This window comes from Podarcis raffonei, chromosome 5, assembly GCF_027172205.1.
Source record: "Podarcis raffonei isolate rPodRaf1 chromosome 5, rPodRaf1.pri, whole genome shotgun sequence".
Lineage (NCBI taxonomy): Eukaryota > Metazoa > Chordata > Lepidosauria > Squamata > Lacertidae > Podarcis > Podarcis raffonei.
The window spans coordinates 4815568-4842239 of record NC_070606.1 but is presented as its reverse complement, the minus strand read 5'-3'; the positions used below and the strand labels follow the sequence as shown (position 1 = coordinate 4842239).

At 42.3% G+C, this 26672-nt stretch overlaps 1 protein-coding gene across 5 annotated transcripts in view; it reads right to left on the bottom strand.

Moving 5' to 3' along the window:
• The window catches only part of SCUBE1 (signal peptide, CUB domain and EGF like domain containing 1), a 182795-nt gene that overhangs the window by 45565 nt on the left and 110558 nt on the right, over nucleotides 1–26672 (bottom strand). For 4 of the 5 annotated variants that reach the window (XM_053387654.1, XM_053387655.1, XM_053387656.1 and 1 more), the window contains one exon: nucleotides 17731–17847. The exons of the other annotated variant lie outside the window; for it this stretch is intronic. In XM_053387654.1, the coding sequence (XP_053243629.1) occupies nucleotides 17731–17847 (117 nt within the window). The remainder of the gene's footprint in view (nucleotides 1–17730; nucleotides 17848–26672) is intronic. 5 annotated transcript variants of the gene reach the window in all.

Here is a 26672-nt window from a genome sequence, read left to right as displayed (position 1 = left end):
CTAAGTCATTGTTTTCAACATATACCTGCCCTTACAGCCATAAATTCACATAATGGCAAAAGGCAGAAAACCAGTTCTTAGGTCTTGTTCACAAACACATATTCATCATTGGATTACAAAAACAGATTACTCGTGTGTGAATGGCCCTTTACAGATGACACACCACAACTAAAGCTTTCATTTCAAGTATTCATGGAAGTGTGAGTCACATGAATGTGTGAACCAGTCCCTTATTTCATGAGATCTTTTTGTTCCCCTTGTGACTATATGAAGTTACAAGAATATTGTTATTGCCTGACAAGCGTACATAAGTAAATAATGCCATGTAAATAATAATCATAAATCATAAAGCTCTTAAGATGCGGGTGATGAGGAGAGAAAGACAACAGGCTGATAGCAAGAAGGACAGGGAAGTTTAACAGGGGAAGGTGAACAAGTTAGACATACATTAACTTTAGGAAAACATTTTGTTGTATGCATAACAATGCTTTGAAAATGTGTGCATTGCAAAGTTAGAGGAATGTTGGCGGCAAAAAAGAAGGGTTCTGAAATGCAGAGCTGGCTTATGCCTCAGATAATACTCTATTGTTTCAGAAGCTTTAAACAGGCGAACATAAAACCTAGGTGTCTTAAGATAAGTTGCATGGCTGCACATTGACAAGAAGGAAGCGACAGTTCTTTTTTTCCCGTTTTAATGCCATGCCAGGAAGATTTGCTCAGTGTAACTGATGACATGGGTTCTCAAATGTCTGGGAGGACCTGGTTTGCATCAGACTTGTGTATGTGTGCTTGGTGTATGTGGGTGTGCATGCGAATTCATGCACAAGTCCTATAAAGTGTTCCAAGTCTGCAAAGAAATGGTAAGGAAGACATTATACATTATGGATTTTTCAGGATCACTACTCACATTAAAGTGGTGCCTTTTCAGTCTTTTGTTCAAATAAATGCACACTTAATTTACAGCCCTGGCAACTAAGGATAGAAATAAATTTTACATGTACTTCCACAATATTTTTTTGAGGGAAATGTTTTGTTTTTATAACATGGAGTCACAGAAATGATGATTTGAAGTGGAAGTTCAGCATTGCCAGGGGTACAATAGGGGCTTATTTAACCTTTCCCCATGGAAAATCACTCCAAGCTGTTTTTACTACCTCTCAGGACAAGATATCACAACTCACACATTTTCCTCTATGGGGGTAAAAGCAGCTGAAAGGGGAGTGATGCTCAACAAGCCACATGCAACTACATAAGAGGAGAGTTCTACCAAAGCACTGTGCCATGGAGCTGGGGGTTAAAGAGCGATTTGTCAGTATAGGAGTGATAACCAATGATGGCAGCAAGTCTGTCCCATCGCACAGAAAGCAGGGGAGGGCATGGAGCTGAGGAGTGTTAAACCTTACTCCCTAGTTTGGCTCCACAAAGACCAAGCAGAGAAAACTCTATTAAAGCCTCTGTTGCAGTTTATGTGGGAGTGTGTATGGTTAAAGGGCCAATTGTCTGTTTCACAGTTTAGGTGAGAGCGGTGGAGGTGTCTAATCAAAGGGGACTGAGAGATATTCCTTGTATCAGAGACTAAACTGGAAGCCAGGCATGGCTGCCTAAATTACAAGTTAGGCAGAGTTATGTTGTGAAGCCCTGAAACTGAAAAAAGCAACAGTTTTCAAGATTCATCTCAAATTATTACAGAAGCATCACACCATTAAAGCATTTACTGATGATGGATAAGTGGGATTAACAACAACAACAACAACAACAACAACAACAACAACAACAACAACATTATTTTACACACCTCCTCTACAGCAGCATATTGTGGCTTTTGCATTTGTTTTTGGAGGTGGGTGGGGAAGAATAAAGGAAACAAGAGAAATAACCTAGCTGACTGCATTTTCTCATGTTACTGCTTTCCATCATTCCACTTGCTTCTTGCCTCAAAACCTGTGTAAGTGATGCTACTGCTTCAGCTGAGGTTCTCCCTAATGAATATTTTTTTTCCTTTTGAGAAGGCTACATTCTTTTCTTCCACAGGAAAGGTCCTGCTACATCTAGTATAGATTTTTGAAAGCGATTTGTCTGTCTACCTGTTCTCTATACATCCAAGGACCTCCCAAGATATGGTCGCTAGACATGGCAGATTCCCAAGGTGAGGGTGGCACTCTGTGTCAACATTTGGACGCCATATTTAATCAAATGGCAGACTGAAACATGACTTTGGCATAGGTTTGGCAAGACTGTGACTGTTTTGTTGGCACGGGTTTGGCTGTCTGAGATATTACTGCCAACTTTGGCACAAGGGTTCCTGAGGTGGGGTGGGGGGAAGCAGACTGCAACACCATTAGGATTCCAGGAGCCATACTGAATCAAGATGGCTGACCGAAACATGATGTTGCCATGACTTCACCCAATTTTTGGCATGATGGGTCCAAACTCACATATTACAATATCTACTTTAAAACCACAATATTTTTTGGCTTCTAAAAATTCCCATGCAGTGTGGAGCACCCGCCATCATTACAGTATAACTCAGGAATGACACCCACAGTGAGCTCAAAATATGATTACTGACAGAAATGGCAAAACCAAAGTTTCCTCCTCTGGAGAAGAAAGTTCAGTGAGAAATGCTCACAGTCGTGAAATAGTGAGAGACAACTAGAAAAAACAACAACACGGAAAATTGGGGTGGGGAAAGTGGAATGCCCAGGCTGAGCTCCTAAAATATTACGTTTACTGTGGAGGTTACATTCCATGGCACCACACATTTAAGTGAAATTGCATATTTTCGCAACACCATTGAAAAAGCCCGCAAACACTCACTCCCTTTTGTGACATTTTTGTGTCACTTCTGGGTTCGGTGCGATGCACATGTGTGCAGTTGTGCACGTACTGAATGTGTGTAAATGGGGGATTCCCTGTATCTTGGAGAATGTCATGGCTGGCTAGCAGCGACTGTGAACAGAAACATTTCCTCTAAGAAAATCTCTCCACTCTGACACACACACCCCTGCAAAGATCCAGCCGTTCTTGTTCACCTAGTCTGGGTCACAAATCAGCATGAATGCATTTATTTTCTGTCTTTCTTACAGCTTGGTTTGCTACTGTACCAACCTTCTGTTTCCTCCCCACACCGCAAAATCTAAATAAGTTATTAGTATGAGTGCAAATTAAAAACCTGCTAAAATTTAAAAGGTGCCTGCGCCTTTAAAAGAATGTGGAATAATCTGCATGGTTTTTTAATTCAGATTTTTGTTTAGATTAGAAGCGTGAAATGCATCACATAAGATTTTTTAGAAGCAGAATGCATTAGTTAGGCTCTGAACCCAGATTCCCCAAGCCGTTTTAGTCAGGTATTTCCAAATTTTGTCACAGTAAACTTCCTCAACTCAAGGAACAGCATTGAGAAGAAAGAAAAAAAGAAATATTCAATCCTCTAACACAGGATCTATTCATATAGCCATTCTTAAGGTAGAAATCTCTCTATTAGGTAACCTTTTCTTCAATATTTTCTTATGATGATCTTGTGAAAGCGTCCCTTGTGCAAATGCTAAATTTTCCCGTATCCTCCAACTGAGGATGTCAATTTGCAGGCACTACACACCGTAATGCCAAACAGCAGAGCATGCCAACTAATGAGGGAGGCACACAACCCCATGGCTTGTTTTAAGTTACCACCCTAAGGGATCTCAAGAATACAAAATGACAACAATAATCTGTGTCAAATTACCTGTAATATGGGGATGTAGGGAGGCGAGAAAGTGGCCATATTACACCACTGATGTAGATATTGAGGATTTGTAGTTCGTTTTGCCTTCGAATTCCATCATAAATTGTGCTTAATGTGTGTTGGGCCATGGCTTGCTTAACCAGTAAAGTGGGAGTTCCAGCTCAGGCTCCGCAGAATCAGTGACTTCAGCTGGAGTCTTAAGTGATACAGGTAGAAAGTCTTATTATTTCTATACTGCTTAATTGTCAAAGTTTCTAAGTAGCGCACACAAAGATTACAAAAAAGCACTCAATGGATAAAATCGCTGTAAAACTTAGAACTTCCTTCATTCAGAGACATGGCAATAAATCTAAAGCTTGGCCTCTGCGCCAAGTTCAAGATTCTGGTGTAGAAAGTTCTACACTGCTTGGGACAAGGGGACTTTCCCCACTATATATCAGACAAGCACCATTTCTACTGTCTTTTCAGCACCATGAAGATTTTCCACTTTCAACAACCCCTTTAAGCGGAGATTTTTTAAAAATCAAAATTGGTATCTGTATTGGATTTGAATTTTGTGTGTGTGTAAGAAATTGTTTTCATTGCAAGCAATTGTTTCATATATCTTTTCACTGTATTGTGAAATTGCTTTGGGATGCTTCATAGCAAGTGATTCATAAATGAAATTAATAGTAACAACAATAATAGACATGTGCAAAGGGTACCAAAATAATTTTGCACAATAATTGGTTGGGAATGGACACTTGCTTTTGAATCAAGTGGGATTGATCAGCAAGGACCAATAGTTTAAAGTACATTGATTCCCTTTGTTTGCCTATGTGCAGTAGCATATTTCACTGGTGCATCTGAAGGTGCCCTTTTGTTCACTTGAGCTTCCTCTTTAATATATATTTTTTTGAAATCTTTTCCTAACAAGAAATCAAAGACAGCTTACGGGATATTTTTTTCATGTAATCAAGTAAACTGTTTCCTTAATTAACAAACTTTGCAAATAGGCTAAATAAAGTTTCCCAGTCTGTATCCAACATAAAATGATTCCTGCAAAGCACTCATCTGTGTGCAAATGCTATCTGAGCACAGAAAGGCTGAGGCAGGTTTGAACAAATTTCTGTCATGTCACTTTCTCCCTTCTCCCATAGAAGTCTACTTTGAAATACAAATGGTAATCTGTCACACATGGATTTGGGTGTCAACTATTTCCCTCTGGGCATATCCACTCTGAACATTATCCACCAGCTAATCAATTTTTTTAAAAAGCCTTCAAGGCTGCCAAAAGATCAGTCACCTTGTAAAACAAACATCTATTATATCTTACATCATTGTTAGAGGTTATTAGATTTATACAAGACAAAAGGAGTGAATGCAAAGTGCATCTCATACAGAGATTAGATATAAAATGTTGATGTTGCACAGGTGTGAAAAGTTTGCCTCTTAAATTTTGAGAAATTCTGCTTTTAAAAAATTTGCTAGTTCGGTGCTATGAAACTAAAGAGAATACCACTGTATTTATGGCATGATAACTACATGATGTAACTGCTAGAAAAAGGTGCAAAAATACTGAGCTGTCATATCTAGTTTTCAAAATATTATTAGGTTTTTTCTTATTGTATCCAAAAATATAATTGTAAAAGGCACACTATAAAATTGTAAAATGTTTCTTTCCCATATCACAATGGTTTAAATCTTGCAGACGGTGCAGGTATCCCCAGAACTGCTGTTCATTTTAACAAGCGGCTTTTGCATATTTCCAGCTTGTACACTGATATCAGGGACCGGAAGGGCTCCAAAAAGTTTGTGGTGAAGGCAGTTGACCGGGGAAGTGACCCAGGAGAGGGGACCAGTGATTTATGGGGCACTTGCAAGCCAGGGGCCAGGGAAGGAGGGAGAGTCAGGGCAGGATGTGGAGCACGAAGAACGGATGGTTTAGGCAAGGGATAGGTCAGTAGACTCCCCACCTTCCCTTGCCCCACTGTCTCCTAGAACCAGGAGGTGCTTGAAAAGGGAAGAGCAGTGATGACTTCCGTGCAGGAGAAGTCTCAGGTGGTGGGTACGCAACCTGTCCTAGGTAAAGGTAAAGGGACCCCTGACCATTAGGTCCAGTCGTGACTGACTCTGGGGTTGCAGCGCTCATTTTGCTTTATTGGCCGAGGGAGCCGGCGTACAGCTTCCGGGTCATGTGGCCACCATGACTAAGCCACTTCTGGCAAACCAGAGCAGCGCACGGAAATGCCGTTTACCTTCCCGCCGGAGCGGTACCTATCTATCCACTTTGACGTGCTTTCAAACTGCTACGTTGGCAGGAGCTGGGACCGAGCAATGGGAGCTCACCCTGTCACGGGCATTCGAACCGCTGACCTTCTGATCGGCAAGCCCTAGGCTCTGTGGTTTAGACCACAGTGCCAGCCGCGTATAAAGCAGAGAAGGGGAGGTGTCCCACTGTTGCTGCAGCAGCTGTGCCATATGACCTAAACCTGTCTAGAGGCTACGTGGGTATCTGGTGCACCATGAAAGCTGTTGTTAGTGTTTCTCTTGCCAATAAAGAGTTAACTATCAGACGTGCGCCTTCCTTACCTGGGTCCCACCCCAGATTAGCTGCACTCAATCCTGATACCTGGCCGTGGTCTTACATATATTAATTGCATCTTGACTGAGCGACAGTAACGCATTCAATGTGGAGCTCAATGACTGCAGAATGATGCTGCTGCTAAAATCTTGACTGGGGCAAAGTGTTGGCTCATGCAAGTCCTTTATTGTATCAGCTGCACCATCTGCCAGTCTGTATCTGACTGCAATTCAAGGTACTTCAAAGCACTAAGCAGCTTGAGGCCAAATTACTTGAGGGACCCTCTCCTTGGCCATGAATCTCCTCTTCCCTTGAGATCAACTGCTGCTCTCCTCTTCCATGCACCACAGCTTTCAGGGCACAACTGGTGGCAATGCACAAGTGCACTTCCTTTGTGATAGCACAACTGAAGTGTGTAGTTGTATCCTACCAGCAACCTGAGGAATATATGTTAAACAAGCTTTCATTTCTCTTACTGTTTAGTTTTGTTATTAGTTTTGAGTCTTTGTGGCCCAGTCAGTTGGCAGAGTCCCTCCATGGCTTTAATTGCCACCAGACTTTATTTACTTATTTATCCACTCCAAAAGGAGTCACTCAAAGCAGATTAAAAAATATAAAACCATCAAACTAACAATTAAAAGAACACAAGTGACTAAGTGCAAGATGAAGAAGCAAGGACATGAACCCCATTTGGCTATTCAGGAGGAACGATTAAGAGTGGCATGAGGCAGCCACATTCGCTTGCTCACCTCACGGCTGCACCCCACACTGGGCAGCATGCCAGCATTGGGGCAGCCTGCCAAACATGAGTGCTCAGGACATCAACTCATGGGGAGCAGCCCTATACAAATCAAGAGGCACTGGTCCACCACAGTCATGGTCCCAGGCACATGGCCAGCATTGGAGAGAGGACGGGTTGTACCCAACCAAGCCACTCAGAGTAGACCAACTGAAATCAATGGACTTCACGACTAACTTAGGAAGTCCCTTGATTTCAGTGGGACTCATTGGAGTATGGTTTAGCTGGATACAGTCCTTAGATTTATATACATAGCTATGTTTCTGTGGGATTCCTTGGGAAATAACAGATATTCTGTGTCTCATTCAGGCACACACAAGCGGTAAATGCATTCTCAGGTATTTGAAAACACAAATGGTACAGTATTTCCTCTGTGTGTGATTTGTTTCAAGGAAGTAGGCAGTGTATCACACAGCTAGGTTACCATGACAACGAGACAGAAAGAACAAGAAATGTTTGCTTAGAAGAGCATTCAGTCAAGCAACCCGAGAGCAACACCCCCATGGTTAAACAGCATATGAGAAAGTTAAGAAGGGCTCTTAATCGGGTAGAACAAAATGCGGTAGCTTTTGAGGTCCATGGTTGCACAAAGGGTAGCTGAGACATCTAAACAAGTATAAGATCAACTGATTTCTTTTCTATTAGGAAAAACATGCGTAGGATGGGCTAGAAGGAAAATATTACACAAGCACTTATTCTTGTAAAACTCAACTACATATTGCTCCGATGAGGGAAGCTTCATAACTCAAATATTCTTTGGCAACTTCAAGATGCAAAGTTCTAATTTCTCTTTCTGCCCAGGACATATGCCAAGATGTCAGGAAAAGAAGCACCCCCTGCACCTCCACCTGGCAATCCAAGGCTGGTCCTGAGAAAATGAGTCTACATTTAGCCCATAAAAGAGAGAAAAAACAGTTTCAGAACATGACTGCAGGACGTTCTAAGCAGCCAGGAATTAAGAGAAGCAAGTTAATAAACATCACAGTTATTCAAACGACTTAATAATCTTATTTAGAACAATAAGGATAATTGATACCAATTACACCTCCCTCCTTTGCCCAAATTAATGCCCGAGGAAACCTAGCTCTGAATTTCCTGAGGCTGCTGCTGGCACTGCAATCTCACTGTGTTCAGAGCTTATGAATTTCCACTCTTAAATCAGCTTATATCCAATAAATCTCCTGCTCTGTCAGTTATACATGTTGTGTCTAATGTGATTAAATGCTCAACTGATTAGACTCTATATATTTCAGTCAGGGCAGATTAAGAATGAAGCCAGCACCTGGCAAGGAATTTGCACAGAAGCCAAGAATTTGTGGATCAATGCCCACTAAGCTGGAAGTACAAGTGTCAAAAGAGGTGGGGGCTGCCACAGGTTAACAAGGAACTGAGATGACTGCATTGACTGACGGAGCTTCTTTCCTTCCCCTCTCTGTTTTCAGGAATTTGCAGTTATGTTCATTGTTGTATCTGTTATGTGCCGGTTACATTGGGAACCCCAATGTGTAGATGTGTATGAATATGTATAATAATCCAAGAATTGTTTATGTTTTTAGCAGAACCAGTAAAAACAATTCATTTTTTGTTGAGATCCAAGAGCAGGGCCAGAATTAGAAAAAAACAAAAAACAACCCAGTGCAGGTAAGTTTAACTCTGAGATTTTCAGAAAATTCCATTCCTATAGCAAAAGGGATTAGTCAGCAGCAGTGGGGTCTCTTGTGCTTGTGGCGAAAGACAGCAGGGTTTCACTTGCTTTCACTGGTTTGTAGTGAAAGCTTACTTGCATGCAATGTCTCTTTTGCAGTGTATGCTTAACCTCTGTTCCTTGTGTTTGAAACACAGCTGTAGCTGTTGAGAGAGGAAGGGTTGTTCAGCCACATGCTGCCAGGGTCTTATGTATATGGGAGAAATTTATAACAGTCATCCTTTAGAGGCATGGAGTTCTCCCTTGCTTACCTTTTTGGGGTGCACGATCCTTGCAGCCAAAGTTGGGTGTTCTTGTTCTGGTGTCCTGTAAGGTTTCTGAAAAGACGGTTGTTCACAATCTGCCCTTCCAATATTTCTCCAATATTTGTTGCTTTGTCCAAAGTGCTCAAGAGATTCCCCATCAGAAATGTTACTTGCTCTACGTTCTGGCAGTTAATTTTAGGTTCTGGACCTTTTGGTCATACAGGGTCTCCCATTTAGATGTTGATGTGCATTGCTTCAATTTCTCTACTGGTCATTGACCAAAATAAATATATAGTTACACATTACTTCAAAATGCAGTTTAGCCTCCTTCTTTATTTCCCCTTGAAAGCCCATTGCTTACTAAAGAACAGCAGTAGGCCGCGAACTCCAAAGCTTGCCTTATTTCACCCTGCCACCGCAAGACAAAACATAAAGTTCAACCTCTTCCTATGCATATTTATTCAGAAGTACATCTCACTGTGTTGAACGTTACTTAAACATCTCAATCTGCAACAAGATGTTGTGGTGTGGAGTGCCAATCAGCCAGGCCATCCTCCAGGAAGTTACATTCCTTTTCCCCTCCCCAGGAGGTAAGAATTCTGCTACCACTGAGCATGTCCAATCTTCATTGTCTTGGCTTTCAGCGGAGGGCAGGGGAAAGTTGCCTTCTTATGTTTCCCCCCTAAATGTATTTTGTCCTTCTGCAAACCGTGGGATCCCCTCAATTCTGTTGATAGTTTGCTCTTTTATATGTGTGGAGCCATTTTGGCTACATTAGGACTAACACTTACTCAGGAACATCGCTAACTGGGAGAATAATTGATAATGAATCAATTGAATGTACCACATTGATGATATTGTAGGACAGGATGCATTTGTCCTGAGATGGAGAATACTGGGGATGGTAGTGACACAGTTTTAGTACCATGGTCTAGATGAGGAAGACAGATGGAGGCGCTCATTGTCCAAGGCCATTTGTGAAAAATTATTATGCTTGCACAGTCTGGAACAGACTCTACCCTGCACACTTTATACAAACTCCCCTCCACATACAACCCAGGAGTTGTGTACTCTGAAGCTGATGAATCCAAAAGAAATTGATGTCATATCACATAAATATCACCATCTCTGCATATACACAGAGAGAGAAGCTGAGCTATACCTTTTACTTGGCGATAAATCTTTTCTCTGATGACCTCAAAAATATAGTTTTATAATGCAGCCCCTTCATCATTCTGACAAGAAAATGTCATACATACACCCAAGTGTCCCTAGCATCTAACACTGTATCTTTGATTTGAAGCCACTTTGGCTGAAAAGCAAGGTATAAATATAACCACCCTAGGTGGATATAAAGCTACTTTAATTAAACAAGCAAATAAGTAAATAGGGCAATCATATGCTCCAATACACTATGGAGAGTAATCCAATGTCGTCATGCTAACGCAACACCTGCCATGCCTTACATGTATCCAGCCCAGAACAAGACAGGGAAAAATAGAGCTGTGCAAAGCACAGAATGGTGCAACCACCATGACCCATGGAGTTGGGACCTTGCTATGCACACCTGAGAACTCAGGTAAGACGAGGTTCAGCCTACTTCCTCAAAACCTTTTTGGCCAGAGGTCAGCGCTCTTCTGCCTGCCTTGGACTCAAAGGATGACGCCCCCGCAGTACCTCTGTCCCACCCCCGGCCTCAAACAAGTGTCGCAGTCTACAAAATCAGGAAAGGGCCGGAGCATGCCACACAACAGGCCTCACCAGACTACACAAGGCTTTTGTTGACTCTCAGCTTCTTGCAGGGACAACTTCTTTTGTAGCTATTGACAGTTCTGTATGCTCTCTGTATGAGTTGGATTGGTGTCTGCTTCCAGTGAGCTCAAGGACCCAGAGGATTTGTTGACAACAACCCCACCTCATTCCCATGCCCATGCCAACCCTGCCAGGACCCAGCACCAATCACAGTGTGGTCATGTTCTGGAGATAAAGTGGAGAGGAAGTGGACAAATGGCAATGGTGCCCCACGTCAGCTGGATCCGGCCGATTCACTCATGCTGACAGTGAGACAGACATCCCATTATGTCCTTCCACTCCACCCCAAATACAACCTGCAAATTACCAGATATAACAATGCCATAGCACCATCCATTGTGTGACACAGGCAGCAAGACAACAACACCCAAGCGTTGTAGGCACCCCAGCATACATATGGATAATTCCTTGCATACCACACACAACACACAAAGGGAAGGAATGAGAGATGCCACAGCACCCAGACAGCTCCCTTGGGACAGGTGTGCACTTTGTGCAGGCCACACTTACTTTTCACATGCCTGGCCAGCAACCATCTTGTCAGAGGCAAAAGAGAAGGAGCTCCTTGGACTCATAGCCATATTGCAGAAAGAACAGGTGTGTCCTACGAACAAAGCCATAGCAGACACACCACGGGGCATTTGTCTCCCCACAAACTAAGTCATCAACACCCTGAGAGTCTGCGCCGCAAGGAAAGTCATAGCCTGGTGGAACAGGGGGTCCATGTTTCAATTCCAGGGCATGACTCCCTGCCAGAAATGGTGAGGAAGGACCCCACATGCAGAGACCATGCGAACAGTACCCACTCCTCTAACAGGTCCAGTCCCTCACAGACCAGGCAGTGGGCATGAGGAGAGTGTGGCGGGGCCACTGGCCTTGACAGCATCAACCTTCCCCCTCTGAGTCCCATTTTGAAGTCAGAGAGAAAGAAAGAGAGAAAGATCCCTCCCTACCAACCCCAAGCGACAAAGAAACAAGACAAGTGGCAGAGACAAAGTCTATATTGAACAGCATCCAGGATGCAGGAGATCCTGAAAGGGAAAGGCACACATACGGGGTCACTAACCACCAGCAGGGCTCCCATGCCTGGGACAGCGGCTCAACCCGGAACAGAGGAGCAGGCGCAGAGTCCCTCGTGGCTCCAGCTCTCGTGAGGAGGGAGCAGGGTAGCGCCTTCTGAGTCCCTGAGAAACGCAGGGACTAAGGCCACGATTCTCCTTTGGTGATTGCAGCTGAACACCGTATGCTGTGACAGCTCGCTCTCCTCCGCGGGTCGGGGCTGCGGTTCTGCAAGGCAAAATTGCTCATGAGCGGTTGACGCTGAGGGCTCGCCCTGCCTAACAGCCCCTGCTCCCAGCTCTTTGGGGAGAAGAGTCTCACAGCAGCTCAGTTTGGGCAAAAGAAAGGGCAGAACATGGGACAGGGTTGCTGCAATTGTACACCACAGCACGGCTGCTCCCTCCCATTGCTTACCTGTATGCGGCACTCTGTCCCTTTCTGTGGACGGGGCTGTGGTTAGGTGCTTGCATCTGGCATTTGAAGGGCAGGTACCTGTTAGGGTTCTAGGCAGAGAAGAGTTAGTCACATGTTCGAATTCCTCCGAGCATTCCGAAGAAAGCCCGTTTGTGCAAAGGGCTCCCTCTTTCTGCTTCCCATCCCCAGAGTTCTCCTGTGTGTACTCTGGCTGTACACAACTTGAGGCACCTAATACAGTGGTGCCTCGCTAGACGAAAAGAATCCGTTCCGCGATTCTCTTCGTCTAGCGGTTTTTTCATCTTGCGAAGCAAGCCCATTGACAGCTTAGCGGATTAGCGCTACAGCTGTCAAGCGGCTTTTCGTGATCAGCTGTTAAGCGGCTTATCAGCGGAACAGCTGATAAGCGGCTTAGCGGCTTAGGAAAAGGGCGAAAAAAGCGAAAAAAACCCGCGGGGGGACGCAAGATTTTTTTCGTCTTGCGAAGCAACCCCATAGGGAAATTCGTTTTGCGAAGCGCCTCCAAAACGGAAAACCCTAGTGGGTTTTCCGTCTTGCGAGACGTTCGTCTTGCGAGGCACCACTGTATCGGAATTCTGGTCTCCCTGCAGGTGGGTGGGATTTATATAACTTGTGTGCTGATCCACAATATATCCTACACTCTGTTGTGGCAGTGCGGGGGAGGGGCATTGCTCAACCCTGTTTTTTTGGTGGGCAGGAATAGGATTAGGCATAAATGTGCTCCTCCCTTGCTCTGCCCCATTTTGGTTGCTTCTTACATTCCACAGGACGGCTTCTGCCATAAACTAGAGCCCCTTGGTGGTCATAACTGACTTCTATCCTAAATAAATAAAACATATATAAGAAAAATGTACCACAATAAGTATCAATTTCCAAGAAAATCCAAGGTACAATTTATTTCGAAAATCCTGAGAGCTAGCAGTGACAACCCTTTTCAATAAACAGGATCAACTGTATTGTTTAACCCCCTATGAAAACACATGGATGTCACCCAATGCAATTCATTCTGTTCCACAGCTTGGGTTCCTGCAAATGATGGATGAGGACTTGAGAACATCAGAAGGTGCACCTCGCCCACCATCCTCTCCTGCAGCGGCCAAACTGGTGCCTCCAGGAAGCAAGACTTATAACTGCGGACAGACATATTTTCCATGATTTTTTTTTCTAATCCTGATTGCCATATCTTCTGGCAGTGAATTCCAAACTGTATGTGAACGAGTCTTTGCTTTTGTCTGGCTTGACTTCATTGAACGACCCAAGGTCTAATGTTATGAGAGATGGGGTAAACATCCCTTTAACTGCTTTCTCCACACCATACATAATCTTATATACCTGTTATGTCCCCCCCTCCCTTTCTTCACAAGGGAGTTGCTCCCTTCCCTTGATCCTTTTGGTTGTCCTTTTCTGCACCTTTACCAGTGCTGCAGTATCTCTTATGAGAGAGACACAGCAGTACGGTCGCACCACGGATTTGTACAGAGGCATTGCGATATTGACAGTTTTACCTTCAATCCCTTTCCTAATATAACATGGAATCCAGCAACCCTTTTTTATAGTTGCCACACACTGGATCAACACAGAGCTATGCACCACAAGCCCAAGTTCTTCATTCAGGTCAATCATGGCCTGCCTAGACCCCAACAATGGATACATGAAGTTGAGCTTCCCTGTCTCAGTGTGCACTTACAATTACTTTAATTCCTTGGCTTGCTTAGGGAATAAAACAACTTCTAGTTGTTTTACATTGCTTTCATACATCCCAAACTTCATCTCAAACACCATGTTTTCCAACAAAGGAAGTTCACCCATTCAGTTGCGGTAAATCACAGACAAGTTAAGACATTATGATGTACACAGTGGCATGAATCAGCCCCTTGTCTCTTCAACTAAGCCAAAATTTTGATTATAAATAGTATACCAATCATTACAGCATTGTCTTCTATTTAGCATAGTACAGAATCAAGTCCCTATGCAATATGCCAGTCCTAAAAGACAACCAATAATACCGGGATCTTTGATGTCCTTTCCTACTACAGGTGTTCCTTAAAGAATCAGATCAATTATAGGAAAGATCTTCCATCCGAAGATCAGCAATGAAATCAAAGCTAAGCTTTGTACAAGACAGAAAGACCATGTTTTGAATAGAAGACTGTAGAAAAACACCATAGCTAAAGGATGCTATACTAGCTACTGTATATCATACAAAATGCCAAGTCTGGGAAACTGATTAGGGGTTAAATCCCTTGCCTCAGTTTATGCCCTACTGAACATGCCATTCTGATCCAGAGTCCTCCAACCTTTAGAATCATAGAATCATAGAGTTGGAAGAGACCACAAGGGCCATCGAGTCCAACCCCCTGCCAAGCAGGAAACACCATCAGAGCACTCCTGACATATGGTTGTCAAGCCTCTGCTTAAAGACCTCCAAAGAAGGAGACTCCACCACACTCCTTGGCAGCAAATTCCACTGTCGAACAGCTCTTACTGTCAGGAAGTTCTTCCTAATGTTTAGGTGGAATCTTCTTTCCTGCAGTTTGGATCCATTGCTCCGTGTCCGCTTCTCTGGAGCAGCAGAAAACAACCTTTCTCCCTCCTCTATATGACATCCTTTTATATATTTGAACATGGCTATCATATCGCCCCTTAACCTCCTCTTCTCCAGGCTAGAAGTAGGGTTTTGAAGTAGGGTTTTGCGGGGGGTTGCCCCAGCTACTCTGGGTTGCTTTCAACAAATTATAATACCACAAAGACCTGAAAATGTACTATGAGGCGGCTTGCTTGTGTTGGATGCAAGATTGATTGGGTGGAGCTGAAAAACGTAAATACTCTGGACTTAGAAGGATTTGATTTGGTGTATGGATGGCACACTTACCTATATTATGACAAAACTAAAGTGCACAAGGGATTCCACAACCATGTGATAAGAAAGAACCTATACCGCGTTTGGGCAAGATATAAAGACCTCCTAGAAAGGAAGGGCCCCTGGTGGATATCCCCCATTGAGGCAGTGGCAGCTAAGAATGTAAACACGAATAAGAACTGGGGTACATACAAGGACCTCCTTGAGCTTAGAGAGGGTACTAGAGGACTAAAAAAAAGAGAGAAGATGTACAAAATTACCGGTATGTCTCAGATTGGTTTCAATATTTTCAAGAAAAGATAAAGAAAAAGGATTTTTAGAAGGAGGATCAGAATATGGGAAACGATATTGGGAAACAACAAAAAATTAATATCCAAACTTTACAAATTTTTACTAGAACAGGAGACCAAAGACAAAATGGTCATGGCCATAATGACACACTGGGCTAAAGCTCTTGGACAGAACATTGACATTTTGGTTTGAGAGAAACTTTGGGGGAAAGCTATGAACTTTTTAGCTTGCTATTTGATAAAGAAAAAAATACAAAAAATGTTTTACAGGTAGTACTTAATTCCCAGTAAACTTGTTAAAATGTACAAAAGAGGGTCCAAATTGTGTTGGCAATGTTCAGAGGCTAAGGGATCTTTCATACATATGTGGTGGCAGTGGAAACATGCCCCAAAATACTGGGAGATGGTCTATGATGAGCTCAAAAGAATTCTTCAAATCACATTTCCAAAAAAATCCCCTGAAGCCTTTCTATTAGCAATAATTGGTAATGAGATCCCTAGGAAGACACACAGCTTATTTCTTTATGCAAGTTATTTCTTTGGCAGCCAGAATAGTGTATACTAGAAGTTGGAAATAAAGAGAAACCCCCACCAAAGAACAATGGCTGTACAAATTGACAGAACTCGCAGAACTTGCACATATGACTGTCAAAATAAGGAATCCAAATGAAAAAAGACAAAGGATGAGAGGGACAGTTTTGCGGAATATTAAAAAAAAAAATTACTAAAATCAAACTACAAGTAGGGATAATGTTGTGAACAACAGTTAAATACAATGAGGGATTAAAATGGGAAAAGTAGGGTGGACTAATAAACTGATAAACAGCATTGCTAGGTTTATCAAGAATGCCATGGAAGGTCAGGTTAGGAAGTCTGCACAGAAATTATGTAGGATGGTAAAGTATGATGTGTAAATAGGAAAATGGAAAATGCAAAAACAATATTATTATTTTAAAAAACCACAAATTCAATGAAGCACAGGAGCCAATCACCTGTACATCAATTTATAAATGATCATAGAAGTCCATCATTCATTATATGTGACCCCTTTGTGATGTTAGTAAATTCCACCCTAAGCTCTTATATGTTGATAAATATACAGTAGGTCTGCAGACAGGGCTATAAGCAACCTTTCAAGATGTGTGCCATTCACTTATCGATTTTACTGTGATGACCACCCCACATTTTTCAAGATGTGGCAAACAGAGGGCCTACAGAGGCCAGTGGAAGAGCACATTTTCTGTAAGCAGAAGGTGCCAAGCCTGTTCGCTGATATCTCCAGCTAGAAGAATCTCTAGTTAGCAAGTTTAGGAAAGATTTCCATTGAACACCCTGGTGAGCCACTCTCCATCACAGTAGCAAATATATAAATTTATGAATATCTGTCTGTGTACACTCAAACACACACACATATTGTTACTTGTCATACAGCTCTCTAAGAATCTTAGCTTTGGCCTCAACTTTTTATTGTTTCAAACTGGCCATGAATACCTTCTGAATGCCTTTATTTTTCAGACTTTACATAATTCGCACAAATATGTAGTTTTCCAAGTTGGGTTCTATACCTTCAAATCATTTCCCCTTCATCAGAAAAAAAACCCTCACTAGGTGTCAGAAACATTATGCAAAAATTAAAATATAGGGAGATTTCTATTGTAATTCTTCACCCACCAACGTAATTATCCAAAGGACATAATAGATAATTTAAAAGAACATCAGGGACACAACACAAAAAAACAGTTTGTAACAAAAATAACCAGAGATAGCAGGTCAAGTTGTGATTGCTTATTGCAGTGTTAAGATCAGGGGTCAGCAAACTTTTTCAGCAGGGGGCTGGTCCACTGTCCATCAGACCTTGTGAGGGGCTGGTCTATATATATTTTTTGGGGGGGCGGAATGAACGAATTCCTATGTCCCACAAATAACTCAGAGATGCAATTTAAATAAAAGGGCAGATTCTACTCATGCAAAAACACCAGGCAGGCTCCACAAATAACCCAGAGATGCATTTTAAATAAAAGGGCACATTCTACTCATGTAAAAACACGCTGATTCCTGGACCGTCCGCGGGCTGGATTGAGAAAGCGATTGGGCCGCATCCGGCCCCCGGGCCTTAGTTTGCCTGCCCATGGTTAAGATCCTTCAGGTCTGTGTGTCAATTATATATCTGTACATTTAACCTCTGGTACTGAAACTGCTAAAGGGAAATGATGCATTGAAAAGCAAACAGAAGCTGACCTTTGCATGTTTTCCCATCAGGTTGTAGGTTGAATCCAACCGGACAGCTGCAGCGTACTCCTGTTGCTGTATCCTTGCAAGTGCGGTCACAGCCTCCATTATTGACAGCACATGTTTCTGAGAAATGAAAGAAAGACAGAGAAAGAGAGAGAAGGAGTAGGGAGGGAAGGAGTAAGGAGGGAAAGAGGGAGAGAATAACACAACACATTGTAGTCCTCTAAGTATCCTGCATAATGTTACAAAGCCATGTAAGCAATCTGTCCTTAAGCATGCAACATCAATATGCCTCTTATGTTTATCACAAGGGCTTTATGACTGTCTTAAACTTCTACTGCAAACTGTATGCATGTTGACTTGAAAATAAGTCCCAACGAATTTGATGGGTAAGAACTGCAAGAACTGTTTTCTTACTGGAAAGGCCCACTGAAATGAATGGGCTTTACTTCCAATAGACATATTTAGAATGAGGAATAAAGAAGAGAGTAAGGAAGATTTTTAAATGCAGATTTTGAAAGGCTACTGCTTCAGCTAACAACATATTACATTTTAAAACAGACTCAAGCAGTCATACCCCACCCAAAACATATTATGTGGAGCCAAGACCCTGCAATTTCTGCAGAGCTTATATTTTAATGGCTCATCAGCCATTATCCAGAGATGGCTTTTCAATATTCATTGGGGGGTGGGGGATATTGCTCTTGATACACTATTGGGAGGGATGGAGCCACAGAAAAGCAAAGCACAGCACTGGACTTGAAATTGAAATTTTCAAATCCTTTCATTCACAGAAAGAGTTAATGGAAAATGAACTACATACATCACTTTGACAGGAATCTACATGCCCAATCTGTTCTTACTGAACTACAAGCAAAAGGCATCTGGGTTTTGTCCACTTAAAGCTTTTTGCAAATTGAAAGGAGTTTGGAGTGGGTGGGGAGGGCATAATTGAGGTCACTGAACCCATTCCAAGCTGTGTCATTGAAATTTCCCAGTGCTTGTAGGATGTCAAATGGTGGTTGGGCAAACACAGGGAAGGGAAAGCTGCAACACTTTTTTATAACTTTTGCAATAATGAGGAATGGGTATTAGGTCTCATTCCATGAAAGTGCAACTTCATTACAATAAAATAAAATAATAATAATGGCAGAATGCATGCAAGTGTATAGTGTTTGTGAAGTAAATAATAAGCAGCAGTAAAATGAATCAGTAAACAAGAGCAGTAACTGTGTTGATTTTACTCATTGGGCTGAACTGTGTTTTTATCTAGTAGTTGTTTCTTGGTCCTTAACAAGAAATTCTTCCCACGTCTCCTCTTCCTTTCTTCCCTATTAACACCTACTAACCCTACAGCACGGGTGTCGCTGTGGGTTAAACCACAGAGCCTAGGGCTTGCCGATCAGAAGGTCGGTGGTTCAGATCCCCATGATGGGGTGAGCTCCCGTTGCTCGGTCCCAGCTCCTGCCAACCTAGCAGTTCGGAAGCACATCAGTGCAAGTAGATAAATAGGTACCGCTCCAGCGGGAAGGTAAATGGTGTTTCTGTGCGCTGCTCTGGTTCGCCAGAAGCAGCTTAGTCATGCTGGCCACATGACCCGGAAGCTGTACGCTGGCTCCCTCGGCCAGTAAAGCGAGATAAACGCCGCAACCCCAGAGTTGTCCGCGACTGGACCTAACAGTCGGGGTCCCTTTACCTTTAACCCTACAAAACAATTCATGGGATGGGATGTGCTTCAAGTTTCCCTTTTGCCAGAAGTGGCAGCCAAGGGGGTGGGGACAGGGAAACTCAGCACAATGATGTTCTGACACACATTTTGCTATAGGAATCTGATTGCTACAAGAAGAAATTAGCAAAGGATGCGGTATCATGTTTACTTCCGACCGTACAAGAGCCATAAATGCCAATATGCTGCTAGCAATTTTGAGACTGAGTTTTACTCAGAGTACACCATTGAAATGAATAAACATGGCTACGTTACTGCATGTCCATTCATTTCAATAAGTTGCTCTGAGTGATACATAGTTGAATGCTACCTTCCGTGGAAGGCATTTCTAAGTTTCTCCCATGTGTGGCAGAGGAAATTTGGAAGGTGACTGATTGCAGTTCATCATCCCAAGACTTTCCATAAAGCCATTCTTAACAGCTCACTCATGTTTATAAAAGATTCTTGGATTATTTGCATTATCTGCAAGATGTGTTAGACTTGAACTACGTTATGACCCAACGTATTACATAAAACTCTAACAATCACTTCTACGGTGAAGCAGCTTCAGGAGAGGCAATCTGGAGGAGAAATGTAGAGATCCGCAGTAGAGGTTATTAACGCTTTCCCCATCCAACATGTTTCCCCTGCCAACCCCCACATGGGGGTTCCAGATCAGTGTTGCCCTCTTGTCTTTTGTATATTCCATTCCATTCCATTCCATTGTACTTAGACAGAATTGAAATGGCTCAAACTCAACACGTTTCATTGAACTGCCGAGTTGGAAGGGATCCCGATGGTCATCTACGTCTAACCTCCTGCCAATATGCTGCTAGCAATTTTGAGACTGAGTTTTACTCAGAGTACACCACTGAAATGAATAAACATGGCCTGCATAACCTCCTGCAATGCAGAAACCTTTTGCCAAACGTGGGACTCAAATCCATGACCCTGAGATAAAGATACCTATTTGGCAGGTATCTGATCAGACAATCCAGGTTAGGATAGTGTATCTGAAGAAGTGTGCATGCACACGAAAGCTCATACCAAGAGCTAACTTAGTTGGTCTTTAAGGTGCTACAAGAAAGAAAAAAAAATTTTTGTTCAGGTTAGGATATAACAAGAAGGAGTATAGGGCAATACAGAGAAGTATATAACAAGGTTCGGAGCCTGTTTTTCTTGAACAGTAAGGCCCCATGCAAACCACTTTTTGAAATTAAATAGAGTTTCAACGGCATGAGTATCGACTCTTTGGAAAGAGGGGCGAGGAGAGAAACCCTAGAATTCCTCATTAAAGGTGCAGCTCTTTGAGCAGGCCTCTTCCCAGCCAAGTGCTTTATCACGAAGAATCACATAGGGCTCAGTTCATTGATTTGCACATGGGCTTAAGACGGATCTTATACAAAACTGAACCTCTTTGCCATTCTCGACCTTTGTGATCCACTTTATACTTCTGACATGAGTATAAGTTACCGCCACGCCCCCACCAAAAAATCCCCAATTTAGCAGATTTAGTACACATGCGAGAGCTCAAAAGTGGAAAAATATAGAACCAGGATGTGCATGTAGAGAATTCTCTAATTTTAAAAGATAACGGGACACCTTTTGCTTTTGCCTGCGTGGCTGAAATATGGACACCAACCTACTCTTTATTATCTTGAGAAAGCAGATCTAGTCAAGGTTTAAGCATTGGTTTAAGCTCCAAGAATTTCAATGAGAGGGTGTTGAACATGTTCCTAATCAGTGGGCCACTAAAAGGGCTTAACTTTAACACTAAAAGGGTTTATTCAGTAGGTCACCCTTAACCTTGCAAATAAGACTATTTTGATATTTAATTCTGATGTGTGAATATGCAATAAAATTTCCTGGGGCGTCTTCCATGAGCAGCTATAATAGATTGCAAACATAATGCTGAATAAATTCTAAGAAAAAACAGGTATACAAAAATCAGGGAATTAAAAAAAGTTTCTACCTAAAGCAATTTATTGGGAGTACCAGCAGTTTAACATTACAGAATGATTAGAAATGTCAAATGACTACATTATTAAAAAACACACAATAAGCTATGGATTTGGCATAGAACTGCAACCAGCAGTAAATCTCACACTCATAGATTACCTATGGTTTATGAAAAGCCTTTTATGACAACTCATCGGTATCAGTCAAACATGACTTAAGCAGCGATGTTACAGATTGCTGGGTGACAGCCAGAGAAAATGAGTAGGTGCAATAATATTCCCCTGATCCCCTGGCAGAATATATAAGTAGACCTGAAGGGTAACAGCTAGTGTGTAAGTAAAAGTAATTCTGATTAAGAAAGAAAGAGAAGGGGCTCTAGGAAGCGCCTCTTATTTTAACAATTTCACAAAACGTCCCTCTTCTGTTAAAGCAGAGGGATTTATGCCTTTAATAAATGCCGACAATATGGGAAGAAATCAGAGATACTGTCCGCAGTTGCAGGTCAATAAATGTAACAATAAGCCTTGACTTGAAAAGAAAGCATGGGAAAGGGAATAAAGCTGAGCGGCTGAGTGGGGTGGGGTGGGGGAAATATGAAGTGTGGGAAACTCTTGCTGCCTTTGCCAGACTCTACAAAGCAAGAGTTGTTGAAAGCCTTGTAAACTGCAATGTGTGGTTGGTCTGCTGCACTTAGATGCCAGGGTGTTGTGTACGCAGCCGTGGTACAACCTGCTCATACCCCAAAGACTTCGATACCTTTAGAAGCATTTGAAATCCAGGTTTTAATTTGGGATCTAGATACAAAATGAGAAAATAGTAGTAATCTTGTAGCTACTTTGTAGAACTCCCCTCTCCCCCCGGGTGTGATTTTGGCCACCTCTTTAGTCGCTTTCACATGGCTTTTAAATATTTACCTATTTCAATCTGCTTTTAATTGCTGATGCTGTTCTGGAGTTTTGAAAGTGTGATTGTTCTGCATTTTATCTTTGCTGGTCTTTACTGAGGGTTTTTAATGTTGCTTAACCGTTGTTCGGTCCCACCCCCTGCTAACCTAGCAGTTTGAAAGCACGGCCAAGTGCAAGTAGATAAATAGGTACCGCTCTGGCGGGAAGGTAAATGGCGTTTCCGTGTGCTGCTCTGGTTCGCCAGAAGCGGCTTAGTCATGCTGGCCACCTGACCCGGAGCGGCTCCCTCGGCCTATAGAGCGAGATGAGCGCGCAACCCCAGAGTCGGTCACGACTGGACCTAATGGTCAGGGGTCCCTTTACCTTTAATGCACTGCAACTGTGCTTTGTATTTCAAATTGTTTTTATGAGGCTTTGCAGTATTGTTTTATAAGGTGTCTATACTTGTTTGGCTGTTCTATTCTGTAAGCCCCTTGGTGGAGGCTATTTGCGGGAAAAGCATACGTTTATAAATCTCTACAGTATATATATTTATTTTCTTTTTGTAAAATTTATACAGCGCTTGATTGTAAAGAAAATTAACACCCAGAGCGGTTTACAAAAATAATAAAAAGATCATCAATGATGAGAGGCTGAGTTATTCCACACACAAATTGTTCATTAATGATAAATGTTGGTGTAGCCAACACGGTGCTCTCCAGATGTTGTTGCACTACAACTCCCACAACGCTTGACCCTTGTCCATGCTGGTAGGGACAGATGGGAGTTGTAGTCCTATCGCATCTGAAGGGCACAGCATTGGCAACCCAGGATCTAGAGTGAAGGGTGAACAGAGAGGTAGCCAAGTTCACTGATGGTACTGAATTGTTCAGGGTGGTTAAAGCGAAAAGGGATTATGAGGCAGGCCAAAAGAATCGGTCCAAACTGAGAGAACAGGCAGTAAAACAGCAAATGAAATTCAATGTAAACAAGTGTAAAGTTATGCACACCTGGGCCCCAAACTCTTTAATTCCCCATACATGTTAGTGAGAGATGAACCCGCAGTGATAGTGTCATGAAGGTGCTAACTTAGCTATATAATGAGATGAAAAAGATGTTGAAGTATACATTTATTTAAAAACCAGAAACATTTGTATTTGGCATTGTAGGGGATGATATTAATAGACAGGATTGTAAGTTGTTTTTATATGCAATGATGGCAGCAAGAATATTATTGGCACAAAAATGGAAGCAAGAAGAATTACCGACAAAAGAAGAATGGCAGATGAAATGAATGGATTATGCAGAATTAGATAAATTAACAGGAAGGATTCGAAACCTGCGGGACCAGAGATTCTTAGAAGATTGGAGTAAATATTTGAACTATTTGAAAAGCAATTGTCATGAACTGCAAGAAGTACTGTAAGGAGGACTACTTGAAATATTGCAAGAAAGACTATGAAAAGAATTATTAGTTAATGATAATTAATTAATGATATTATTAATCATATCATTATTAGTTAATGATAATTAAAAGTAATAGAGAAATTAAGAAATGCAGAACAAGTGATAAAGAACGGAAAATCTTCAGAGGTGGTTGACGGAAGTCTAAAATATTGTATAAGGTAAGAATTTATGTTAAATGATTGTTGGAAATGATATGTTAAAAAACCAATAAAAGTGTGTGTGTGTGTGTGTGTGTGTGTGTGTGTGTGTATATGAAGATGCTAACTTAGCAGCAGCAGCAAAAAAGGCAAATTATGTCAGGGATCATTAAGAATGGGATTGAAAATTGAACTGCCGATTTCATCATGCCATTGTACCAATCTATGATGTGAGAACAGTAGGAGTTCTGCAGACTGAACCTCCAAAAGGGCATTGTAGAGCTGGAAAGAGTTTAGAAAAGCACAAGCAGAATGATTAAGAGGGTGGAGCAATTCCTCTACAACGAAGGCTTACAACTTTGGGGTCTTTTTACTTTAGATAAAAAGGGGGTACATGATAGAGGTGCATAAGATGTGCACCTCTATCACATGGTGTGGAGAAAGTGTTCTCTCTCTCTCTCTCTCTCTCTCTCTCTCTCTTTCTCTCGCGCATAACACCAGAACCCAGAGTCATCTAACAAAGCTGAATGTTGGAACAATCAGGACAGGCAGAAGAAAATACTTATTTCCGCAGTGCCTAGTTAAACTATGGAATTTGCTTCAATAACAGATCGAAACGGCTATCAACTAGGATGGCTTTAAAAGATTAGACAAACTCATGAGGCTGTCAGTGGCTACTAGGTACAATGGCTGCAGGAGGCAGTTTGTTCCTATTAACCAGAGGCCTTCTTGCGAGCTTCCCACAGGCGTTTGGGAGAAGAGGAGGCTGGAGTGCATGGGCCATTGACCTTCATCCAGGAGGACTCTTCTTATGTTTGTTATGGGAAGTCTCAAGGCTGAGAGAAAGCTATAGCCAGATCTCAGTTTTGCAGAAGTAGCCAACTGAAATGTCTTCCAAATGTGCATGGCCTGAAAACGCTGAATGTGGCCTATCTGGATCCATCTTCTGTGGTTTTGATCTAACAATCATGAGAATTTGAGGTGATTTTATGGTTTTTCAGAAACCAGTGAAAAGCAGTCTCCCGAATGCTTGCTTTGGCAGTTTGAAACCAGACATGAACCAATAATGGAACAAAACCACAAAGCATCCAGCAAAACTGGGCAAAAGGTTCACACAGCAATGAAGCTGCCAAAATTTCTTGTTTTATCATTCTTGAAGTCTGGCACCATCAATATTTGTGGGCAAACTACATGTTAAGCTCAAGCAACACATTTTAACTTTTAACAATGAGGCCCTATTTAATTTGGAAGAAAATTCACATTTATCACAGAATGCTGTCATTTTATAACGGCTAAAGCAGGAGCATCGGACTCAAGATACTTGAGATTCCCCCTTATCATCATTAAATTCAAAAGGCAAGTAGGGAAGAATTTGTACTTTTTGCCCTCTCTCATTTTCTTCAAATCTCTCCTCAAAACTAACCCCTTCCTTGAACCTTTAGTTATTGCCTAACTGGAGTGAAATGAATCACCAATATTATTAGTTTTGAAATGTCTCTCCCACATTTCTAACTCCAGGCTCAAGTAGCACCATGTTACATGCATCAGTGCATTTTATTCTGCTGTCGCCGCTGCTCAACCTTTCCTCCCCCACCTCTCTCTCGCCTCTCCCTTTGCTAACGTTCAAACTGTACAATCCTTTGAATGCTCTGAAGAAGCATACAAATGCTAAGTTTGACTATTTCACCCCATCTCCACACATTTAGAATTAAGGGATGAATATCTGAAAGGAGTTGCAATCCTTTTTCAATATTCAGAGTGATGTAAAGAAATCAGCCACTGGCCTCGTTCACACACCACTTTAAACCACCGTTAAGCTGAACTATGGTTTGAATGTGAATGTGTGTATGCTGGTACAGAGGAAGAAAAATCATAGGCACTTTGCTCCTCTATTCCTAGCGGGAACTAACCCATGCTTTGGCTTATCATTAGTAGAAGACATATTGGTACTTCATAGATGGCTGTGTGATAATGAATTTGTATCTTTGCTATGTGTCTGGGAAGTGTGGGGTTGGGAAGAAATGGGGGGTGCCTCTTCTATCCCAGCAATCATGGGTTGAGGTAGGTATGGCCCTGGGGGGAGAGAATCCCATAATAAGAGATGCTTGTACATGGGTCCCTCTTCTTTTTCACCCTGCAGCATCAAGCTCCTGGTTGCTCTACAACCATAACACCATCCAGTTTGACTGATCTGTTAGTGAAAGCCAAGTTGGTTCATAATATCATCTTGCTCATCCACAACTTGATAGTGGATGAAGGAGCTCACCTAGTATTTACCACCAATACCTGGGTGGGTAAGCTGGGAGGAGTGAATCTTACCCAGCCTTGCTTGCCTATGTACTCAGGGCAGAATATGCAAAGATTGGAAGGTCAACTGTGTGTTGACATAGTCCAGTGTTTCTCCAAGATGTGTCCCCAGCTGCTATTGGACTACAGTTCCCATCATTCCTGTCCACTGGTTCTGCTAGCTAGGGATGATGGGAGTTGTAGTTCAACAACAGTTGGGACCCAAGTTTTAGAAGCCACTGTGCATAGTCCTCAGATCTTCTATTCTGCTCATCAGGAGACCTCATCATCTGAGGGCCTGTGTCTGGTGTCAGGCTAAAGAGAAAGACTGGAAGTGCTACTGGTCTATCAACCACCTTGTTGACTGAGCTGGTAGAGGTGGTCTCTGAATTATTGTCCTGGGGGGTTTTGATGTCCACACTGAAGATGCTGTGTTTGGTCTGGCTCAAGTTTTCATGGCCTCTGTGACAACCATGGAGCTGTCTCAAGTGGCCACCAAGCCAACCCAAA